Raw genomic sequence first — 22,543 nt, 5'->3', positions numbered from 1 at the left:
AATTTTATCGATAGATCATGGACAGAATATCAAGAAACGATTTTAGAAAAAGGCGTATAAATAACTTTAGGAAATGGCATTCAATCGCGTTATATCCTTCCCACCTAGTATGTATGTACTAGATACAAAAAATTCCAAGTATCTAAAATATTAGTACAAAACATAATAAAGAAAATCAATAATAAGGGATTAAATTATTGTTTCAAACCTTGTTACATAATTCATTTAACATAAAGATTAATTTCAAAATTACAGAATACCGCTAAAATATACACCTACAAAAGTAATATATGAATTCATAGAAATTCCAGTTTTCTATTACGTAACGATTCATTTCTTTTCGATTAGAATGTAATTGAAATCGTGCGATAATGGCACGATAACGATTAACAGATTATCATAAAAGTGGTAAGTTACGCGTGGAGCACGTCAGTTGATTGTAAGGTCGTCAAGGTAAAGTATGTTGTGAACTTAGTAACGAACAAGCGGTTGAGTTGCCGGCTGTCGCCGTCACATGCAGCCAGTTATCCCGTCGACTTTAGGCGGTGCGTCGTTTGTACGTAAGACGTGTCGTTCAAACCGCTGTTTCATCTCTGTTTTTCCTCTATCGCCTTCTTATTCTACTCATAATCAGCTGGAATCGAGCAACAGAAATTTGGTTATCGACATGACATGCATCGGTACGCGTTGGCAGTGGCGTAGTTGCGGTCGAAGCAGAACGGGGCAAAGCCGTGTAGGCGCATCGTTATGAAAGGGACCAGTCGTCCATGAACACAAACGGAACGTACTATCTTGACGTTACACATGTTGCATTGAAAGGATCGGTGAACTCTTGTTGCTGAACGCGCATATAGTTAAACAACGTCATCGAAAGTTATTAATTATTGAAAAGCGTTCTGCGCGGAGTAAAATGAGGTAAGAGGCAATAGAAAAATTTACTCTGCTAACCAATACGAAATAGATCCGGGGAATAAAAGGTGGACGCATCGTTCGAGGGTCGTGTTTGCTCGTGTTGTGTCGTCAAAACTACATATGGGTGTGTGTAAAGAACGAGGAAATTCAATGTATCGGTGAAAATTGGGGAGGATCGCTGGTAGTACGTAGTGACAAAGAGGGTGCTTTGGTGTCAATAACTGTGAATAGCAGGGCGATCTTCCTATCGTTGTTCCGGTGGAAGGTGGAAGAAAAAGAGAAAGAGAGAGGGAGAGAGAGGAGTACGTTCGGTTGGTATACCTTCGTTGGCACAGCGTGCCGGCGTTTTGGAGTGCTCGTAGCCGTAGACGCGGCTACGTAGCTATCCTATACCTACCCTATAAATCGCGCGGGGGGGAACCTAGTACGTGAATGTGTTGGAAGGGGTGGCCACGTCTTCGTCGTCGTCGTCGTCGTTGTGATCGCCGTGAAAACGGTGTTACACCGTGGGAATTGCCGAAAACACATCATCGATGGCCCGCGCGATTTTTCCGCACACTCGGTATCCGTGATCGCGGCACGGCGAGAACCTCGTCAAGGATGCCGCGGATACCGTTTATTAGATATCCACGAAGGATGGCGGGCTTTGAGATCGTCGCTCGGATCGATAGGTACGAAAGAATCGAATAATCACGGAGGAAACAAGAGAAAGAGACAGACAGTTAGAGAGAAAGAGGGGGGGAGAGAGAGAAAAAAGACAAAGTGGTGAGGTGAGTCAGGAGACCTTCCCCTATCCGGAGGTTAGGCCTCCGAGTATCAAGGATCTTTATTCGAAGATGAACTCCATGATATATACCTTGTACGGCTTCGCTATATTTTTCATGATATTCTGGTCGGTAATGTGGATCGTTCATGTACTGGCACTGATAGCCGGTCACTGGAAGCTGCACCGTAAAGTCACTCAAGTACCAACCTACGAAACGCCCTTACCCGGTGTGTCGATCATAAAGCCCCTGATGGGCGTTGATCCGAATCTGTTCAGCAATTTAGAGACATTCTTTACGATGCAATATCCCCGTTACGAGTTACTGTTCTGCGTGGAAGACGACTCGGATCCGGTGTTGATGTTAGTACGTAAACTGATCGAAAAGTATCCAGAAGTGGATGCGAGACTTTTCATCGGCGGTTGCAACGTGGGCGTGAATCCAAAGATCAACAATATGCAACCAGCGTACGAGGCGGCTAAACACGAGTATGTACTGATTAGTGACAGTGGTATCAAGATGAAGGAGGACACGCTGTTAGACATGGTTAATTACATGACCGACAATGTCGCGTTAGTGCATCAGATGCCGTTTACCTGTGATCGCGAAGGTTTCGCCGCGGCATACGAGAAAATCTTCTTCGGTACTGTACAGTCGCGTATGTACCTAGCCGCTGATTTACTTAGGATCAATTGTCACACAGGGATGTCAGCGTTGCTGAGAAAAGCGCCCCTCGATGAGGTCGGCGGTTTAAAGACGTTCGGTGTGTATTTAGCCGAAGATTTTTTCTACGCAAAGTCACTGACCGACCGTGGTTGGCGAATTACTGTGTCCTCGCAGCCGGCGTTGCAGAATAGCGGTCACTGCGAGCTGCATTCGTTCCAGGCGAGATTACGGAGGTGGGCGAAGCTCAGGGTGGCTATGTTGCCTACCACGATCGTTCTCGAACCGCTTAGCGAGTGTTTAGTGTTAGGTGCCTGTGCTTCCTGGGCGGCCAACGTACTTTTCGAGTGGGACTCCCTTGTTTTCTATTTGGTACACATACTATTGTGGTTCATGTTCGACTGGACGCTATTGAGCGTCGTCCAGAACGGTCCGTTGCCGTTCAACAAGTTAGAATTCGTATGCGGATGGTTACTCAGCGAGATCACAAGGCCTTATCTTTTCCTTCAGGCAGTTCTAGATCCTCTGATACAGTGGCGGTCGCGTGTCTACAAACTCAGGTGGGGTGGAGTCGCGGAAGAGGTTAAGGCAAAAGTCAAATATTAAATTGCACTATGAAACCAGCGGTTTTACTTTTTCCTCCTTTCTTTTTTTCGTTTCTTTCCTTTATTTCTATTTCTTCTTCTTTCTTTGATACGTTTGCAGGGTATTCCAGTTTTCTCCGACCAAATCTTGTCAGGATATTCTATGACCATAGGTAAATACAAAGAGAATGATACCAATCTTACGATTACTATGCTATAAGATGAAAATAGATTCGCTATCGATATACAATGCAAAGTTCATTTTCACTATATTATTTGCTCGTTGTATGTACATAACTCTTTTTTCAAAGTTACCTAGATATAAAAGTTTAGGGCGATATCGTCGGAGGCCTAACCATCGTTCTCTTCGTATTTCTCTTTTGTTATAACTTTTTAATAAAGCTTTGAACAATTATATTAGAAAATCATTATACGTTTACACAAAGTCTTTTCCTTATTTATACCCATAAAACATCCTGAAAATATTTAGCCCGAAAAAACTGGTACATCCGATATACACGTAGGGATTAATATGCACACATTGAGCTAGAAGCGTGGATATTTTGTAATATCCGATATATCATACTATTACGCATGTAGTTCTTATTATACTTGAATTGCGTTATACCGTGGAAAAAATATACGCCGTATATACACGATATTTACTAAATAGGGGTGTCTACGCGTCGTGTGTACATGTACGCGTATATACGTATGATTCGCTTATGTAAAACAATAATCGCGACATGCATGTATATGCACGTGTGCCATCATTTTTCAATTATTTAGCATATCATCTCCGTTAGCTCATTGGTATGCTCATTTCACGTGCAATGTTTACAGAAAAAAGAAGAAAAGTAATGTAAAAAAAAAGCATCTATGATAGATTATGTTAGAAAGAGAAACACGTAGTAAATAATCGACGTATATGTAGCTTTTTCTTCTTTCTCTTTTTCTTTTTTTTTCTTTTTCTTTTTCTTTTTTTTTTTTTTTTTTTTTTTTTTTTTAAATCCTCGTCCGGAACGAGGTTACCTTAAGTCGTTATTGTAGTATATTCGGTGCGAAAGTATTCATACGTTTTAAGAAAACGATTCCTGTAAAAAGCCATGGTTGCGCTGGCTTCGCGATCAATTTAACATCTTATCGACGTAGTTGGTGATTTATTGTCGAAATATCTTTCGCGTGTTGCAGTAACTAATTGGTAAGGTTAACGTTGTTTTGATTTTTAAGTAAATATTTATTTTTAATATTAAAAAGTATTTAACAAAGGATTATATGATTAAACGAAGCACAAGCACGTTCGATTATGGAAAAAAAAATGTTTACGGGTTTGATGATAATAATATTCGCTCCTAGTACTATAGTGTTTCTTTTCGATGTCTCCGTGTCGATAAACTGGGAAGAAGTAGAATCAAATAAAAATATACATACGTGTTAGCAGAAACGATTAATTTAACGCATTATAGACGGTGCATATGTAGTAATTTTACATAACAAAGAAGCACATTTTTAGGTATCACAGTGCTTAATCGTATCTTATATTCTTTCCCCTTCTTTTCTTTTAAGATTTTTTTTTTAAGATTATAATTTTTTGTTGAATTACTTGTTTTATTACGCAAGATAATGATTCTAACAAAATTTCGATAAATCGATAGAATGGAAGAAATACAATTATATAAATATTTATTTATTTGATATGTACCTTTTTTCGTTTTATTCGTTTAATACGCAACGCGTATACGTACATGCATATTTTCAATTAGAACTAATTGTTATTGTAAAAATCTTACCCGTGAATACAAGTATCTTCGCGTCGAGTAATCGAAACAAATTGATTGTGTTACGTAACGTTCAACGTACTGACGATGTTACTTTCTATTGATGCATATTTCTTTCTTCTAGTAAAGTTTGAATTCAATTTCATCTGTCCGTGCTATTATCGAAACACGTTTATATTTCGAACAAAAGATGTCGGACGCTTAATTACGATATCTCCCCCCCCCCTAAATAAGAAGATTAACAAGTATTAATAAGTATTAAGAAGATCATCAAGTATTCGAAATAAATTCGGATTTATCTAAATCTAAATACTTGTTTGCTTCTCGCAAGGTCGAGAAAAAAGAAATCGCACCATGTCGCTTAATTGTATTTTTCTGCGAAAAAACTAATGTTTTCTACGCGGTACTTGTCTCACTTAATTGCTTATTAAGACTAATTAAGGGCATCTGCACGATGCATCTTTCGTGATTAATTTTTCTTTGAAAGTTTCCTACAAAATGTAATCCCTTGTTTAATGCTCAAAATTATCGCCAACCACGATAATGATTTAGATTATAGTTAGATCGATCGAACGTTATTATATAAAGAGAAAAACATTCGTGTAGTTTGTAGATTATCGAATGAGGCATCCCAAAAGTTGTGTCGCTTCTTGACGCTAACTTTAAGCGTATAATAATAATATTTACGTTGGTAATTATTTTCAAGTACTGTAACTTCACCGATTTCGATGATTTTTGAATATGTTGTACAAATTAACATTTTCAACAACTTTTTTTTACATATATAACCTTCGCACAACCTTAATTGTGTCGGTACCAGTGAAATCTGCCTATAATCGTGCGTCCGTGATAGCTTATATGTTAACATTGATAAAATGATGCTTAACTGAATCTATATATACTATAAATAAACGATAAGAATTAGTTTTGGGCCAGGTGCTATTTTATTCGGCCACAATGAGACAGTCGGTAACCAATACCAGCGCATACGTTGTCACGGATGCACAATACAGGCAGAATTCACTGTAGTTGTACCGGCAGCCTTTTGCGAATATCTCGGAAACTAAGGTCAGCCGAGGATTATATGTTTAGGAAAACGTTGTTAAAAATGTTGATTTCTACAACATATTTAAAAATCATCGAAATTGATGAAGTGCCAGTACTTGTAAATAATAACAATACTCCCTTACGTTTATTCTTGCTGGTAGATCGGATTTTGTTTTATGGGGAGGTCGAAAATTCACCTTCGATATTCTCTTATGCTTAAACACGTTCTCCATACACGTTACGAATATTGTCAGCGGCATGTTTAAGTATATTGCCTCTTTAAAATGAATACGGCATACAATGCCGAAAATGAATTGCGTTGATACTCGGTGTCTCTCGCTTTTTTTAAAATAAAACATATCCCTTCTAATTGCTTCGGATGCATTTTGTAGATTGACGACGACACTATCTTGTAAAGCATAGGAAAAAGAATTCTATAAATATATCGCATAAACAAGATACGGACGATTTACTGGATGACCTAATGCGATACTTTTATTTAGTAGATTCAAAATACTTAATATCGATTCTTATCCCTGCCGGTACAAAGCCATACGTTTCTCGTGCTTGCAATCCTAACAATAAGTGAGATGACGCTAGCTATCCTCGCATCTAGGATGGCGTCGTAGAACTAAACACTGGTTAACATAACGTTCGTGTATGTTCTTATATGGCACGCGTTCGATCGATTTCGTCGATTAGTTAAGATCAGAAAGGTTAATAGGGTTTGTCGAATCTAGTCTTGAGTGTAATTCGCTGTGGAAGCTTCGACAATTGTACATGTTACATATTATCCTTTCAAATAAGAGTGTTCCTTGCTTTTTCTACATTCCATATTCATCTCGTGTGTGTGTGTGTTCTTACGTGTGTGACGGTCGCCATCCTTATAACGTTTCGAATGAAACTATCGACTCTTTGTTCTCTGTCTTGCGAACCAATTAGTACAAACTAAATATGTTTGTAATCAATGTTAATTATACTCTTCTATTGTTCCGCGCGTTTTAATTACTCGTGCAGCGCAATCTATATCTAAAACTATACCGCTTGATTAGAGAACGCACGACAACATCATTACGCCAAGGTCCACTGTTATGAAGATTTTCCTGTGTTCCGCGAGCACGTCACCGAGTAACAATGAAAAAAAATCTATCGGGCAGGGTCATCTATACTCTGTGTTTAGCAAGTGGAATTAGTAGAGATAAACAGATGCACATGACTAGGACAGAAACATGTTCATAACTTTCAGTTACAACTATCTGGTATAGCAAAATCTTTTTCTTTATACAAAATTTTTGAAATCGAGTTTTGTCCGGGTTTTCGGTGCGTGCTATACATCCGAGAGGAGCAACGACGTAGGTAAATTCGCTCCTAATGTCAAATACTATCAATTTATTATCGAATAAATAACGAACATAGAGGCAAAGAGTCGAAATGATATAAAAGTCAAAAAACGTTCTAGAAATCAATTTTTTAATTCCTACTTTTGCTTTTCCGATTTTTGATGTTTTTAATTTATTTCGGTGACCGAGTTATCTAAAAGGCTAATTGCTGTCGTTAATTTTTCAGAATATAAATATAGAAAAAAGATAGATCCGTGTTATCTGGCTGTTATCTGGCTCGATGGGAAGCGCTGTTTTAGCAAGTTTTCTACACAACGAGCGGTGCTGCGGTGCTTAACGACAAAAGTGAATTTAAGGCTTTTGAACCCTGACACTTTCATCAGTGAAGTGGTCAATTAATTGTGATATTTATATCGTACCCGTTTCACTACACAACCAATAACTGTTTAACCCTTGCCTCGTCAAGCTTCAACGAAATAGTGTGCGTGCGTTTAATTAATAGCAATTGTAACCGTACGATTTCGAATGGTTGGGAGCTATTGTGATTTTTCAATCGTAATAGTTTGTAATTGAAGGTCATTGATCGTGTTTATATTCGATTTATATTCAAGGTTTATATCCTAATTTCTTATTTGCTATAGGCCGTTAGTTTTCAGCATTTTTCTCCTAAGTGAAATAATGACGAGTTTACAAATGTTTCTAAATCGATAATTATAATTTTTTAATTTCTATAACGATAGAATTTCATTGTCGTAGCAAATAAATACATTGTTAATAGATCTCTAAATTATTTACTTTATTTTTGTATTTCGGGTACTTTTAATTCCATTACGTATTTCGTAGATTTGTTGAACTCGTTCCAATAATCGCTATCATATAATATAAAACGGATTATATCCGTCAATTGGAAAACATTCGATGGAACTTGCTTTGGCCAAACACGATTCTGATTAACGAACAGTAACTGCTTTTATTTAAACAATGAATTCTTACTTCGTAACTTTTCTGTCGTCGATGTTTCGTTTCCTTTCGTCTTCGTTCGATAGTTCTTTTACTCGACGATCTCGCAAAAGAAAATAGCGATATTTTTTGCGATTTTGCTGAAATCGATAACTCGTATTAAAATCGAACACTGTTTACGTGCGAAGAACTAGAGGTCAATCGTGTTGGTTAGACTTTTTCCACGAATTGCCACGAGCATACTCTTTTTTATGTCGATGCAACATGGAATATTAGCTGTCCTCTATCTTATCGTGATTTATCGAAAGTCAAACGATTATTCCACCTTACTCGGCGATGTTTCCATTTATCAGGGTTTAAAGTCTTCAATATCGCACGTAATCATCTTCAATCTATAAAATTGATATGTTCTATGTGTAGAATTAGGAAAAAGCAGGAAAGACAAGGGAGGAACTAAAAATGTGAAAAAGAAGTTTTCGCCCAGTTTGAATGAATGAAGAAACTGGAACGACATTGGAGGCAGTCTCGCGACAGGAATCTTTCAAAACTTGTTTTGCTTAGAAATGAACTTTGAATGCGATTAAAATTTAGTTGAATCCACGTCGATATATTTTATCAGAAAAAACGTAAGAAGTGATATCGCTTTTCTTAACCAAAAAAAGATGCAGTAGCTTAACACGGAAGGGACCTCTGTGTTAATGATTAGATCGAATTATCATCAAGGGTATCCAGAGAATTTTGAATATTCTTCATAATGTAATGACGTCAAAACGGTTTTAGGAATTTGGTAATTCAAAATTATTGTTTCTAGCGACTCACGATTGCGGTTACAGCGCATCACGTACATCATGTACAACGATGTTTGTTTTATATTTTTTTTTATTATCTTTCAAATAGAAACCTCTTAATACATATAATCCTGATAAAATTTATTTGGTAAAAGATACAACCATATTTAAAGAATACACCCTTGTTTACTTATAGGATAGTTCGATAGGAAATTCTCGTAGCTTTACGTAAAGTATTATCGAAACAATTACGTTAGGCTAACATAGCTTTTTGATTTCTACTTTTTCCAAGACACGTAATCTATATTCCAATGTGCTGATAAGATTAAAACCACACAATCAATAAAAATGAAACCGCTGCTGTCTCTATGTATAGGCAGTGCGAGACTGACTCGTGAGGCTGTCTCGGGACGAACCAACGTCTGCTGGGTTCTTGGCGAGATCAAAGGTGCCTCGCAGCTCCTGCGTTTGGATACGTATATTCACGAAATGGACTGAGACGACTTTGTCGAAAGCCTAACCGTTGCTCGCTTCACTTCGCATAGTTCCGTCGCGTACTCTATGTTGCGACAAGAGGCAGTCTCACGGGTAAACCTCGCATTGACTGTACATAACGTTAGACACAAAATCGCTTGAAATAGAGCGTCTTTTGCTCAACGTCGCTTTATTTTAACGTGCCATTCGAATCAGGTGTTTCAAGATTTTCGAGGATTCCTTTCATCCCAGAAGTTCGTCCAATTCTTTTTAATTGCCAAATAACACCATCCATCATTTTCAGCCATTTAAGTCGCTGATGTAACCCTGTACTTCTATTGGAAGTTTATTATGAACTATGACTTTAAGATAAAGTTTTAAACTTCGCAAAGAGATACGTACTCTGAGATGGACCATTGTTAATGTCTACGTACGGTAAAATGTTTCTAATCGTTAATTTTATTTTCAAGTCACGAGTTACTTAGTAATTGTTCCCAGCGATGTATAGTGCACTCTTAAGTATGCCCTACCTACGCAATGAGATTTGCCCCGAAGCGTGTCTCCAAGTATCGTTCTAGGCGAGCTCATGAGACCTACTTATAAGAGTAGTATGGACATCTTCCGAGCAACGAAATATCATCTCTATGCGAGAAACATTTGCAACTGTTTAAGTATAACAGTAGATATGTGTATGGAAAAGCAAACAATACCAAGTAAAAGAAGGAAAGGATCTCGAAGAATTAGCTAATTGCCAATATAATAGAATCGCTTTTTGGTCTCAGTTCAATCAGGACAATCTCGCCAATACTTTAATGAAATTTTTATTAACGAAAATATATAAAATAAAATAATTTCGTCGTTACATTAACGTTTTATCTCACTGATACGAGGGCGAAACGTATGGCTCTGCTGTGCGACACTCTCGAATACTTGAGATCAGGTCAGGAGGACAAGGATGATATAATGACGGTAAAGACTAATGATACAAACAAAGCAGTCTCACCCTCACTGTATTCCATCGAAGACGAAAGACCAAAAGTGGCCATGAGGTCAGATAATATTTCACTGACAAATAAACGAAAAGCATCTGCTCTACCAGAACGCAACCTACTGCTATATGATTAAAGGCAGTAACTTTCCGTCCGTTTTTATGGCTTAATATTTACGTCATGGAGTACAAGAAATTTAACCATGTCCAATTTATTTAAGTTCAATTAGTATTACCAAAATACCTTGGTCTACCAGACTTCATCCCATTACGATCTCCTGGCAAACTATAAACAAATTGACTTTTTATCGTTAGTTTCCTACGTCATCGAGTACAAGGTCGTAATAGGGCTTAAATTAAAGTTTATGATTCCCACTTTACGAATGAAAAGATCTGGCTGACTTCCGCTTGATTTCTGCCTGCCATAAATATGCAGTAGACCAGTTCTTTAATGCATACGAGACCTTGGCTATTTTTATATCTTGACTAAAAATTATTATTCATGTGTTTTACGCTGTTATAAAAATATATATGTATATATTAGTTTAGCAGATATTTTAGTCTTTATTTTGTAGAACTAGTCGTATGAAAGACAAGGAAAGACGCGAAGCAATTATTACTTTTGTATTTGGTTTCCTCGTCTTTTATACGATAGGTCTTACAAGATAAAAACTAAATTATCAGTCAAGCTAGAGTTTTTTCGACATATATAAGTTAATAATTTGCTATAAAGAATATCAAGATAGCGCATTAAAAATTATATGATTCCATTTAAGGGAACGTATGTCACCTTCGTATGATCTTTATGCGCCCATCTATAAGAGAATTAATTACACCAGATTATGGTCCTCTTGAAATCATTCATTTTTTATTTAAACCGTAGTTTATTATATAACTGTCAGTTTATCAGTAATTCGTATTTATAGATTAAAATCGGTACATATACATATATATGTTTACAGTAGTGAAACACGCTCCCGTCTTCATTTCGTATTGTCGACGGCAGTTAATTTGTTTCACAAACAAATTTTCTAACGCCATTTCACTTCGAAGTCGGAACGGATACGATTGTACGGATATGATTGTAAGTAGGCTTCATGAGGCCCAGAATAGGTCTCGCGAGACCCAGCTCGCTTCGCATATTAGACTGAGGAAAATCCCATTGGGTAGGACTCACAATCATCGCAATCGCGTGTCTTTCGATATGATACTGATTACTGTATAAAGTTTCCAGTAGTGTAGTAAACAATTAAGTTCTCAAGATTCTATATGCTTAACATTGCGTTCTCTGAATTCCATCGTCTTATCCGTCACACCAATCAGCATTTATCCTGAATTCACGCAATCAGATAATACGCGATCTTTCTTTATAAAATAGATTACAATCTATATGTGTGTTTCAACTGCCCTGTACTTCAAAAAAGAAAAAAATACGATTTCACGTACCTCGTTCTCTATCTTAACTTTCTTTCAAATTGTCAGATCTCGATTGGGGTTAGGTTGGGGTTAGGTTATAGAAATGGCTTCGTGGTTTCAGGTTATGTAATTCGATGTTTCGACGACTAATTTTTGGTACACGAATATGTAGGATTTTCCTGAAGTTCACGAGAAATTGTATCATCCTCAGGAAAAAAGGGTTGCTGGGCTGCGCAAGATTTGCGTTTTCGTTGAAACGACACGGCCACGTGGAGAGCAGATCTTTTTGATGTCCTTTCTAGCAAGATGAAAGGAAAGTCGAACGAAAACACTCTTTTTCCACGAACCAACGGTCGCTTGGACTCGAGTGCCATTACGAAAGTGCATTTAACGAAAAAGGAGCAACAATGGCGACTGTTACGAGGATCTATCTGTAGCATAATCTTTTTTTGCCGCGGCATAATTTGTCGCATCTTCTTTATGGAAATTATAATTTCAATTTAAAGGTGATGATTTCCTTTCTTCCTCTTATGTGGGTCCGATTTCTTTTTTTCTCATCAGAAAAGTAGCACGTTTTTCACCGGTAAAATGATCGATCGTCGTTTGCGAAAACCAAGGTAAATCAATCAGCTTTCTGTCCTAACTCATCGCTTTCCTTTTTTGTCGTTTAGTGTTACCTTTCAGATAACGTATAACCACCAGTATATATGTTTTTTGATATAACTCAATGTTTATCGTATTTATCATATTTTTCATAAAAATAGAGTGAAAAAATCAAAACGGAGTGTATATAAAAATGGATATAAAAATAGCAATAACGTTTATTTACAGATATTGGTCAATATAAAGCGAACGATGACATGTTCTTTATTTATGAAAATTTGATGCAGCCTTATAAAATTGAAAACTTATTTCGTAGAATGACGAAAAATTGATATCTAAAAATCGGGAAATATAGGATCATATTTGCTATCTATTTTTGTTAGTCTAATATGTAGTAGTTATTAGTTAGTTAGTTTGATTATTATTACTTTATAAAGTTCGATTCTCGATGTTCCTGTTTCTCCTTTCAGATTCCTCGCTATTAAATAACTAAATCAAAAAAATTTCTTTATTCCTTTCTGTCCACACTATGAACGTGCGTTTTGATATGCATAAAAAAACTTTTAGAAACTTGCCCGGAGGTTGTTGAAAGTGCTTCGTAAATATCGAAGAGTTTTCATCAAAGGTATATCACAAAGTGTATGTCGTACTTACAGTGTTAATTCGAGGGTTAATAAAACAAACAATATCCAATTCCTGTGAGTGAAAATACGCGTTCTATAAATTTTAGAGGTTATGGTTAAGATACGTCGGAAATTCGATTCATGGGCGTGTACAACGATCCAAGCTTTTACAGATTATTCTTCTCGTATCTATTTATTTGTATACGATTCTACGAATGTTGTGTCAAATTTTCGATCGTTATCTCTCTTGTAGAGATACAGAGTTTTATACTTTTTGGAACGAATTAGAGAATAGAGCTCTTAAACGAGCATGTCCAACCCAGTGATAAATTAACACGGTACATAATAATTGTGTGATAAACATGATATGACTCACGCGTGAAACATTTCATTTCTCTCTTTTTCTTTGGTTCGTCGAGAGATAAAGTGACTTGCTGAATTTTCTATATCGTTAAACGCACTAACGGAGAGATAATTCTTGGATACGTCATCAATTATATTTTTCCTTAAAACTTTGTCCGCCTAGTCAAGAGTATACGAGGAAATTTTTTAATTTAAGACGTTAAATAACGAATTGTTCATTTCATATTAATATTCATATTAATATTATTTTTTAATCAGTTAACTGCATTTGACGAGTATAGACGTCGTTGCTTGTATTTATTTACGCACTCTACGACCTAACCTAGTAAGAGATTTCTAGAACTAAATTCTGCAGTTAACTGGCTAATGTCTTAATGATACTTCTGCTTATTATTAATTTTGCTTTACTTTTTGTTAATGAATATATGGAAATTTTTAATTTAACAGCTGATATCTATCTATCTAATATCTGCATATATACAAGAATTCTGAAAGCTTTGCAATTTCCTTCGTTGACGATTTTTAGTTTCTAAACTTTCAATGTTTTAAATTTATTCATGCAAAAATACGTATGCACAAATTGTAGTAATATTTGTAAGACATATCATATTATCGATAACAATAAAGGAAATCCTGTTATCGTGGCGCTGTTTTAAAAGCAATAAGGAATTTTATTCAACCAGATTTAGTAGTTAAATCTTTGAAGAAATAAAATAATCCGGTTTATTATTTTTTAACAACGATTCATATCTGAGACATATGTCGATTCATTTCAATTTACCGGATATATATCAACATACAAATCATATCAAGAGTCTTGTTTAGTGTCACTATATAATTGAGTATCTTGTCCTCAATTGCAATTCATTGTTTCGACTAATAAGTAGTCGTACAGATATTATTAAGCATCTGACGAATATCTGAATTGTCGCCTCTTAATTATCGAGAACCAGAAATGCAATTATTTTGCATTTTGTCTTGTTCTTGACTATTATCGAAGATTAATTTTCATTTAAAATTTAGTTGTTTAGTTGATCTTAATCGTTCGTCGTGTTGTATATAGCCGAACATTCGTAAAAAAAATTATTTTCAGATAAAGAGAGCATAAAATATTTTTATTTGAAATAGTATCTCAACATTATTGGTGTTAAGGTTAATCAGTGGATGGAATTAAAGAAATGCGTGGGCAAACTGCAAGGTATTGAAAGTATATATATTGTGAATAGTAAATTACAAAATATGTGGTACTATGTAAGCCGATCCAGCAACGTTACCCTGAGACTAAAAACAACTGCCGAAACCAACGTCGCACATGTACCGCTTATCGTCTTTCCTCGACGCATTCTTTTGTCTACGCGCTACCGATGACCTTAGGCGCATGAGAAACCGAAGACCAGATGTAGAGTTTTCTCAGAAGTGACGATCACTTCAACAATTGGTAACGAAGGGTATGAAAATCAAAGTAATCATCAGGCAAAAGGTCAATTGTCGAGAAAAGTGTGTTAAGGCATTGACTACCACAATGCTAACTCATCTTTCTTCTTTACTAAATCTTTTAGAATGATTAAGATTAAAAAACAAAAATTTTCGATAATGTTAATGATTTAGATAACATTGTCAGAGGAAAAGCGAGCAAATATAGTATAATGTTTTGCAAGAATGAAACCTTATAATATATTTCAATTTATTTCGGGTTCCAGGATAAAATACATATATAAAATTCGCGTGGCAGTCAACGCGTTAACGAAGATGTAGTCTCTAGGAAGGTTCGGCTAACGTGAACGACGTAAAAATTGCTCTGAGCGGTTTGAATGCGAAACATGTTGACACAAGTCGACATTTGGAACTTCCATTGAAGGTTTCGCGGATCATTAAGTCTCTCGAAGGTTCTCGGAGGAATCGTCGCACATAGAAACTGACGATGCTCGTTCTGTCCATGGATAGAATCGAAACACGCGTCCGATAGAAGGAAACAAGCGTTCGATTTACATTGTGCCGGATGAATCATCGGGGGAACACGCCAGACGACGAGAACAATACAAATGAATGAAGTTGGCTCGTTCGGATAGCACACGAATATCTCGAAAACGCCCCGTCGCATCTGGTCGTGCCGTTCTGATGACTAATTTTTGCTTGTTATAATCTGTGATTCGACAGAATTTATTTGTACGATGCCGCGTTAATATTTTACATTTGAAGGGAAAGTCGAAAAATTGAAAGAAAAATATCGCTAAATATCTTCAAAAAATCATCACAAGTCCACGATTAATTACACGCACGTTAAAATGTGAAATCCAAGCACAATATAAAACAAAGGAAATAACGATTCGTTGAGGTAATTAAATCGAGGTATTTCCACGCTCTAAATGCGTCATTTCGAAGTCAGTTGTAAACTAAACTGGAATTTCCCCATTATTTTGTGTATCCGGGTGATGCCAACTGCTCTTGCAAAACCCCATTTCTATGGTATTCGCGAATCAACAACGCCGACAACGTTCCAAGCTCTTGAACGTTTTCGCAGCACCGTTTCACACGATCGATTTCAAGGTCTGTGGTTTATTCTTCGAAAAGTGGAAGCTGCACTGGTCTCAAGGTTCTCCAAATGCACCGCACTTGAAAACATCCAATACTGATCCAAGTTAGTGAACTCGCTATCATTGATCTCCATTCACCGAAGAAAGACCATTCCACGCTATTCGAGTGTCGACTCCACGCTATTCCATGCTATTCCGCAGTAATGCCAACCTAATTTTTGATAATTTCACTACTATGATTTCGTCGCGACGAATTTCATATTAATTTCAAATATGATTTCAGGTGACTCATTAAATATCGTGTAAGAGTGATTAATGTCCGTAATATGTACTTATCGTAACCTACCATCATAATATGTAGTACTTAGTTTCATTCCTGTACTCACACTTCATTTTGTGATTGACAGCTTATGCAATCGATTTATATAATAAGTTAGTTAATTATCGTGACTAGATATCTTACGAATATATTATCGCCGATATGCGATCTTTAACTTGAAAGTCACAGGTTGATTAAAAGTACAATTTAGTAATTTTTCTGTAGAAATTAATCTTAAAAGATCGGGGAGAAGTGGGGCAGTGATAATAACACGAATAAATGAAATTATACACATCTACAATTAATATCATAAATAAAAAATATATATCTCGTTTCTTCGTATTTCTTATTTCATTGTACAGTGGGAGAATTACGATGGAAGAATGTAACTTATTCTCGACTGCGTGTCACAATGAATAGTGAAATACTAATTTCTATTGTCATTGGAAAATTGGGACAATCATGAACAATCCTTTACTAGCTTTTCTCTTTCTTTTTTTTAACAATTCCATTGGCACGAATTTTTTTTATTACTTCTGAATCGAATTCCACGAAGTGCAACGAAATCGAAGAAATAAATTGATATTCAACGATAGGATTAAATTTGTTTCGGCGAAAGTTATCGAAAGTATCGTGTTTATTACTGTGATATCTGCGGTTTTACGGTAAATTTTTAAGGTAGAAGAACGAAAGTTGATGAGCATGCGGAGAAGATATGACCTAAATGATGTCGAAAAAGGAAACACACGCTTTGACTCAGATCTAACCTAACTACTTAATTCAAGCATAATTCATACGCATAATTTAGACTTAAAGCGCTCTATTTATTTAGTTTGCGAATTATTCAGCTTTTTGTATATAGGTATATATAAATCTGCCTCACGCGTTACGTTATTTTACCTAACCTAACACACGATATTCAAATCCATTCTATCTTCGTATTCCATTCTAATCCATAATCCAAATATTGGACCAATATAGATATATATTTACACACTTCTTCCAACTAGTTTCAACTATTATAATTCAGATAAGCAATCTGATAATGAGTATCGTGTAAATACGCGTGCATATAGGTACACATGGCGTTGAATATATGGCGTTAATTAGGTAGGGAAAATTTTTAACGTTTTTGTATTGTATCTCTTCTTTACGTTCCGTTTCTATTTTTACGTAATTAATCACACGACTAGATTAAACGATCAGTAACGACCGCACAAATACAGAGGATCCAGAACTTTCGAAATTCGTTCGGAATCGATATTTCTGTCCAACGAATAACAGTTATACTTATCAGTCAATGTGAAAGTGATACGAAACCTTTACAACTTTTTTAACTCTATGATGAGAGCGAAATTATTTTTATCTTTTTGATTGTGACTTGGCTGAGATTTTTATTTCGCGCACATATCATTCACAGCTGCTATCCAATCCTTTTCTATAAGAATTTAATATGTACATATATAATGCATATAAAAATTGAGTATTCGTGTTTATTTATACCAAATTGGCTGTACGATATTCTTCGAACAGAAAATTCGGAGCGCGTAGAATGTCGAAAACAACACAAATTTATCGATTCGACGAAACAAATTTTCGAAACTTACAACTAATATATATGTATGCAGTTTCGAATGATAGTACCTTCGCGAAAATTCCACATCTTGGAAACGTTTCTCGGATGGCAGATGGGTTATAAAGCGTCCTATTGAATTTTCTTCATTAACGACTTTTTGTAAAGAGAATGAGGAAAAAACTGAAAAATGAAAAATCGACCAGTAGTTCGTAAGCGTGTATGGCGGAAGAAAGGTATACTACTTAAGAGTAAGGGAGATCCAAAATGTGACCAAGCGGAAGCAGCTGTGATCTGCTTAAATAGGATTTCCGCGCCTTATGTAATATATGTCATCGCGAAACGTCGCTGTGTCGACGGACATACGTTTTATCGATCAATTTGTTTTTACCTGGTGGTGCAATGCAACTTGTATTCATATGCTGCTAATGCCAACGGATTCGAGTGATTTTTACTTTTTAAAGTCTTTATACATATATGCCCATATAATTGATTGTATTTCATTTATACACGTCGGATATCCTACACGTATATAATGTAATTATTAATGTATAGTATCGATACAGATATTATTAATAATAATACGAGAAAAATTATTAATAATATGTGTGATTAATGATATTATAAGAATATTATACATATAGATATGTATGTGTGTGTATAAAGACATCAAAGACTTACCGTTGCTTTTACTTAAAGCGCTTTTTTTTTGCGCCACCTGGTACATTATTTAAGTACGAACTCGTTAGTCTAACTAGTCATTCGTTCACGATGTCGTGTTATCGCGCATTGTAAAAGTCATCTTTTTCCTGTGAACCGTTTTGGATCTTACCCGGAATTGAATGACACTGTGTCCGGCCAAGATTTGAAAGTTTCAGAGGAAATGATTCACCTGCGAGTGCGACGCCTATGCGCTTTATCTGCGAACAATTTATATCTCGTTTTGTAATTGAGTACGTCCGTTCCGGTTGTTAAATTCGAATGCATCAAACGCATCTCGCTGCAAGTGACTTTTGCCTTTGACTTGATTGTCCGACAGTCAATCACACGAAATTCGACACACACGGAATTCCCGCCAGCCTTGGAAAACCTTGAAAAGTCCGCAAAAAAAAAATCGATTACGGATATACTCCCGACTATGAAACCAACCACTGACCTGACCTAGCCGACGCGCTTTATTTCCGAATAAAACATTCCCATGGTTGAACGTATTAAAAGCACAGATTCGAACGTTCAATTATTCAGGGATAGTAATTTCAAAGGCCATTCGAATAAATTGGGAACGCGTTCTATAAAATAAAATAATAGGCGTGTTGAAATATCAAATATCACAAATCAAATCTAAATCAGGTACGAATTCTCGTTTCTTTAATCCAATATTTACTGGAAACAAATGGAGAGAAAGGAAAGGAACGAAAGAGATTTGCAGCGAATAGATCGATCTCTGATTTTGAATAGTAACTTTCATTCGATTGTTAATGGACGATCGATTGAATTTTCAGTTCGCGTGAAATGAGAATTCGGTGACGTAGCAATAGCGATACAATTCCTAATTATTTGTCCGATTTGGCAAATGTCTCCCTTTCAGAGTTCTTCGCGCACGCGCTCTCGTTTGGATTATCCAGCAACCGTTCGATTTGATCCTATTACCATCACTGACGATAAGCCGCGTTAAGAGGATTTCAGACCGCGTTATTACGCGTGTGGGCGTCCATTTTCATTGAACATTCACGTCGAAAAACTTCTTTAAGCGTAATAAAAGATATCTTTGCACAGTGCGCTTCATCCAAGTTCGTACGTACATTCTTATTTGGATCTCACAGATTGAAAACTCTAGAAGAACGTAAGTACGATCGTTTTACCGGATTACATTTATTTGTATTCGCATGTGTGTGCGTGTGCACTTCGCGCCATCTACCATAGAACGCCATAAGTATCCAATTTGCGCAAGTTTACCGCCTTCGCTTGGAGAGGGGAAAAGGAGGCCTCATGAATATTGGTTCGATTCGACATTCTTTGAGAGGCAGCAATCGATGATTCATCGACACTTTGAGCTGTGATCCGCGGGATATACTGCGCTGTTATTGGCTTCGATACTACGTATATAGGATCATTTTGATTAAAGATCTAAAACATAATGTGTAAGTAGTAAATTTAGAATACGATTGAAAGATCAATCGTGTAATCGTCTGTCAATAAATTAGCAAGTAAATACGATCGTTGAACACGCTGCCTGTCACAGTATACAGAAAGATATGATAAAATTACTATGCATTGATAATCTGTGGTATTTTTACGCTACAAGTGTTCATTGTCGAGGATTAAAATCTACTTTCAGTTCCTTTTCATACTGTGATATCTTAAAACTTTTAATACATTGTCGACTGACCAGAGAGAACTCTTCTTTCTGAAATACATACGTATATTACGATCACTGGCATTTTTATTTCCCCGATTTTGCCTCACGTTGCTTCCTTCTGGTATAGACGTATGGTTTTAAATTTAATCCAAAGCAAAATACGATATTTATAATTATTTTATAAAAATTTTGAAACGAACGAGTATACACATAAAATGCCTTGCTCGGTGATTCTTTGATTACAATTATAAAATTTCAATCCGCAATCACAGTCGGCAATGTTTTAACAAACAAAAACATAACACGATCAGTTTCCTTTTTTCTTTTTTCATTTTATTCTTTGACTTTCTCCATAATAATCGTTCTTATCTAAATGCTGCGTGACTGTGAGCTAAAATAAATCGAATAAGCGTAAAAATTCGGCAAATCAGCTCGAATTTTTCTTTCCATCCAATTCCGACGAGGCGGTAAAGCGGTACGCTACGCGTTACTAACGCTGCATGCATAAATGCGGTTGCGAAAGACTGTGACGTTGTAGGAGGGTTGTTTCAGCGGTAACGTTCCGCTGTTACGTTAATTAACACTTTCGCTGCGATATACGAGTCACTGGTGGTTCGTACATTAGTCTTACCGTAATTGTTCACTTTCAATGATAATTCGCTCTACCTGAATACGCGGTGTGATTTATTGCTTAAGATAGTTTCAAATATGGTAGAAATAACGCGACGCTACAAAAATTTCTTACTGTACAAATCGAAAGACAAATGCGTCTTCTGAATAATTAAACGAACTGGTTCGAGAAATGTATTCGTAACGAATGTGTTAAAACAAAGTAGCGAATAAAGGCTAACATGACAACCGCTAAACATTAGTACGTAAGAACGCGTATTCTGTAACCACGGTGAACAAAGTGGAACTGTAAAAAGGCAAAGCTGGCAGTTCAAACGAGGAGGTGGTAAAAAGATTGTAAGAAATTTTGTTTGCTGATAAAAACAAAACACTCGTTACTTGTCTTAATAAATTTTAACGCTTCTCTAAATCAATAAATATGCAATTTTTGTTCACCGGTATACGTATACGCATAAATACACACGAAGATTTCATCCTGTCAAACAGAAACCGTGTACGGAATTGTCTTTGCTTTTCCTTTTTTTTTTTTTTTTTTATTTATAAATATTCCTTTCCAAATTTAAAGGTCAAAGTTTCAGGATCGAGTTGATCCTCTCCTCATTTCCAAACGAACTTCTTTGCGTAGCTTTGTAAATAACGAATCCTAGATAAGAGAAACGTTGCATTATCATTCTAGATGCGTATAATTCCGCAAAATTAATTCCTTAATTTCTTTACTGCCAAATAATAAGTGGTTGAAACGCTACAATCGAACGTTGTACAACTCTGTCGACGAAATCGATAGCCTGAGGTAATATTTGATAGCAATATATGTATCTACCGTTCGTTGGTGGAGCCTGAAACGTGAATATATCAATGGGGTTGTGTGGGTGTGAATATGAGTGTAGTGTTCGAGGTGCATACGTGTGTATGTACACGTATGTACGTGCGATATTTGTGTGTAAAAAAGAATTAGGCGGACGTTCGTGTATTCTACAACGGTCTACACTCATGTTATCTGGATATCAGCGAGTTAATATCATCTTTGTTAATAATCGTTAGAACATTTCAAGTTTCGTATTCGTAATTAAGATTTATTAAACTTTGCTTTATTCTTAACATCGACATTATTTTTAGCGAAATTTTACTTAGCGCCATTTATTTACGTATATAATCGTATCTTCAAATTTTCTCACTCGTTTCGATCGTCGCCGAAATTACGTACAAGAAATTCACGCGTGCCTATTTTCCCAAAACACGAATGTTCGCCGAGATCGAATCTGCACCATTTTTTGCGCACTTCTGTACAATATTTTTCCGCGATTTTTGCCGCACGAATCATACTGTGACAGAGAGATGCAGGCAAAGAAGAGATTAATAAACTGAATGATGCGTTTCGACGAACTATCGCTATCTTTTTCTAAATCTTTGACAAGCTGCAACAATCGCGCGCGACTTTTTTAGACGTCAATTGTGGAGGGATGAGTTTGAAAAAACATATAAAGAGGAAGATGGAACGATAGCAAGGAAAAAACGAACAATTGTTACTTGCTGTAACTTTTTTGTGTAACGCGAAACATTGCCAATTATAGTTTATAATAATTTAATCCAATGTGTACTAGGCGGGTTCGAAGTTGTTTATCATTTTACTGTGTTTCTCGGTCATTGTAAAATAACTCTACGAGTCCGCCCGTGTTCAAGAGATGATATATATGTATATACATATGTATTTACGTATGTATATATGTATAATATACATATATATATATATCGTCAAATAATAATAATACGTTCAACAGAATACGTTCAACTGTACATGTTTATTAAAGTACCTGAATGGAAACCA

The 22,543-nt window shown here is 36.1% G+C and overlaps 1 protein-coding gene across 2 annotated transcripts; it reads left to right on the top strand.

Annotated features, from left to right (window-relative positions):
- Window positions 1-441: 441 nt before the first annotated feature.
- Window positions 442-22,543, top strand: LOC132907389 (ceramide glucosyltransferase). 2 transcript variants are annotated; one of them, XM_060960449.1, is made up of 2 exons: window positions 442-2,899; window positions 7,315-22,543. In XM_060960449.1, the coding sequence occupies exons 1-2, from the start codon at window positions 1,749-1,751 to the stop codon at window positions 7,319-7,321; spliced, it is 1,158 nt and encodes a 385-aa protein (XP_060816432.1). In that variant the 5' UTR covers window positions 442-1,748; the 3' UTR covers window positions 7,322-22,543. The 2 variants fall into 2 exon arrangements, with proteins under 2 accessions (XP_060816432.1, XP_060816431.1); XM_060960448.1 differs by having other exon boundaries at window positions 442-22,543.

This window comes from Bombus pascuorum, chromosome 5, assembly GCF_905332965.1.
Source record: "Bombus pascuorum chromosome 5, iyBomPasc1.1, whole genome shotgun sequence".
In the NCBI taxonomy this organism is placed as follows: Eukaryota; Metazoa; Arthropoda; class Insecta; order Hymenoptera; family Apidae; genus Bombus; species Bombus pascuorum.
Note: the sequence above shows the minus strand (reverse complement) of the source record. Positions and strands in the feature narration are given on the sequence as shown.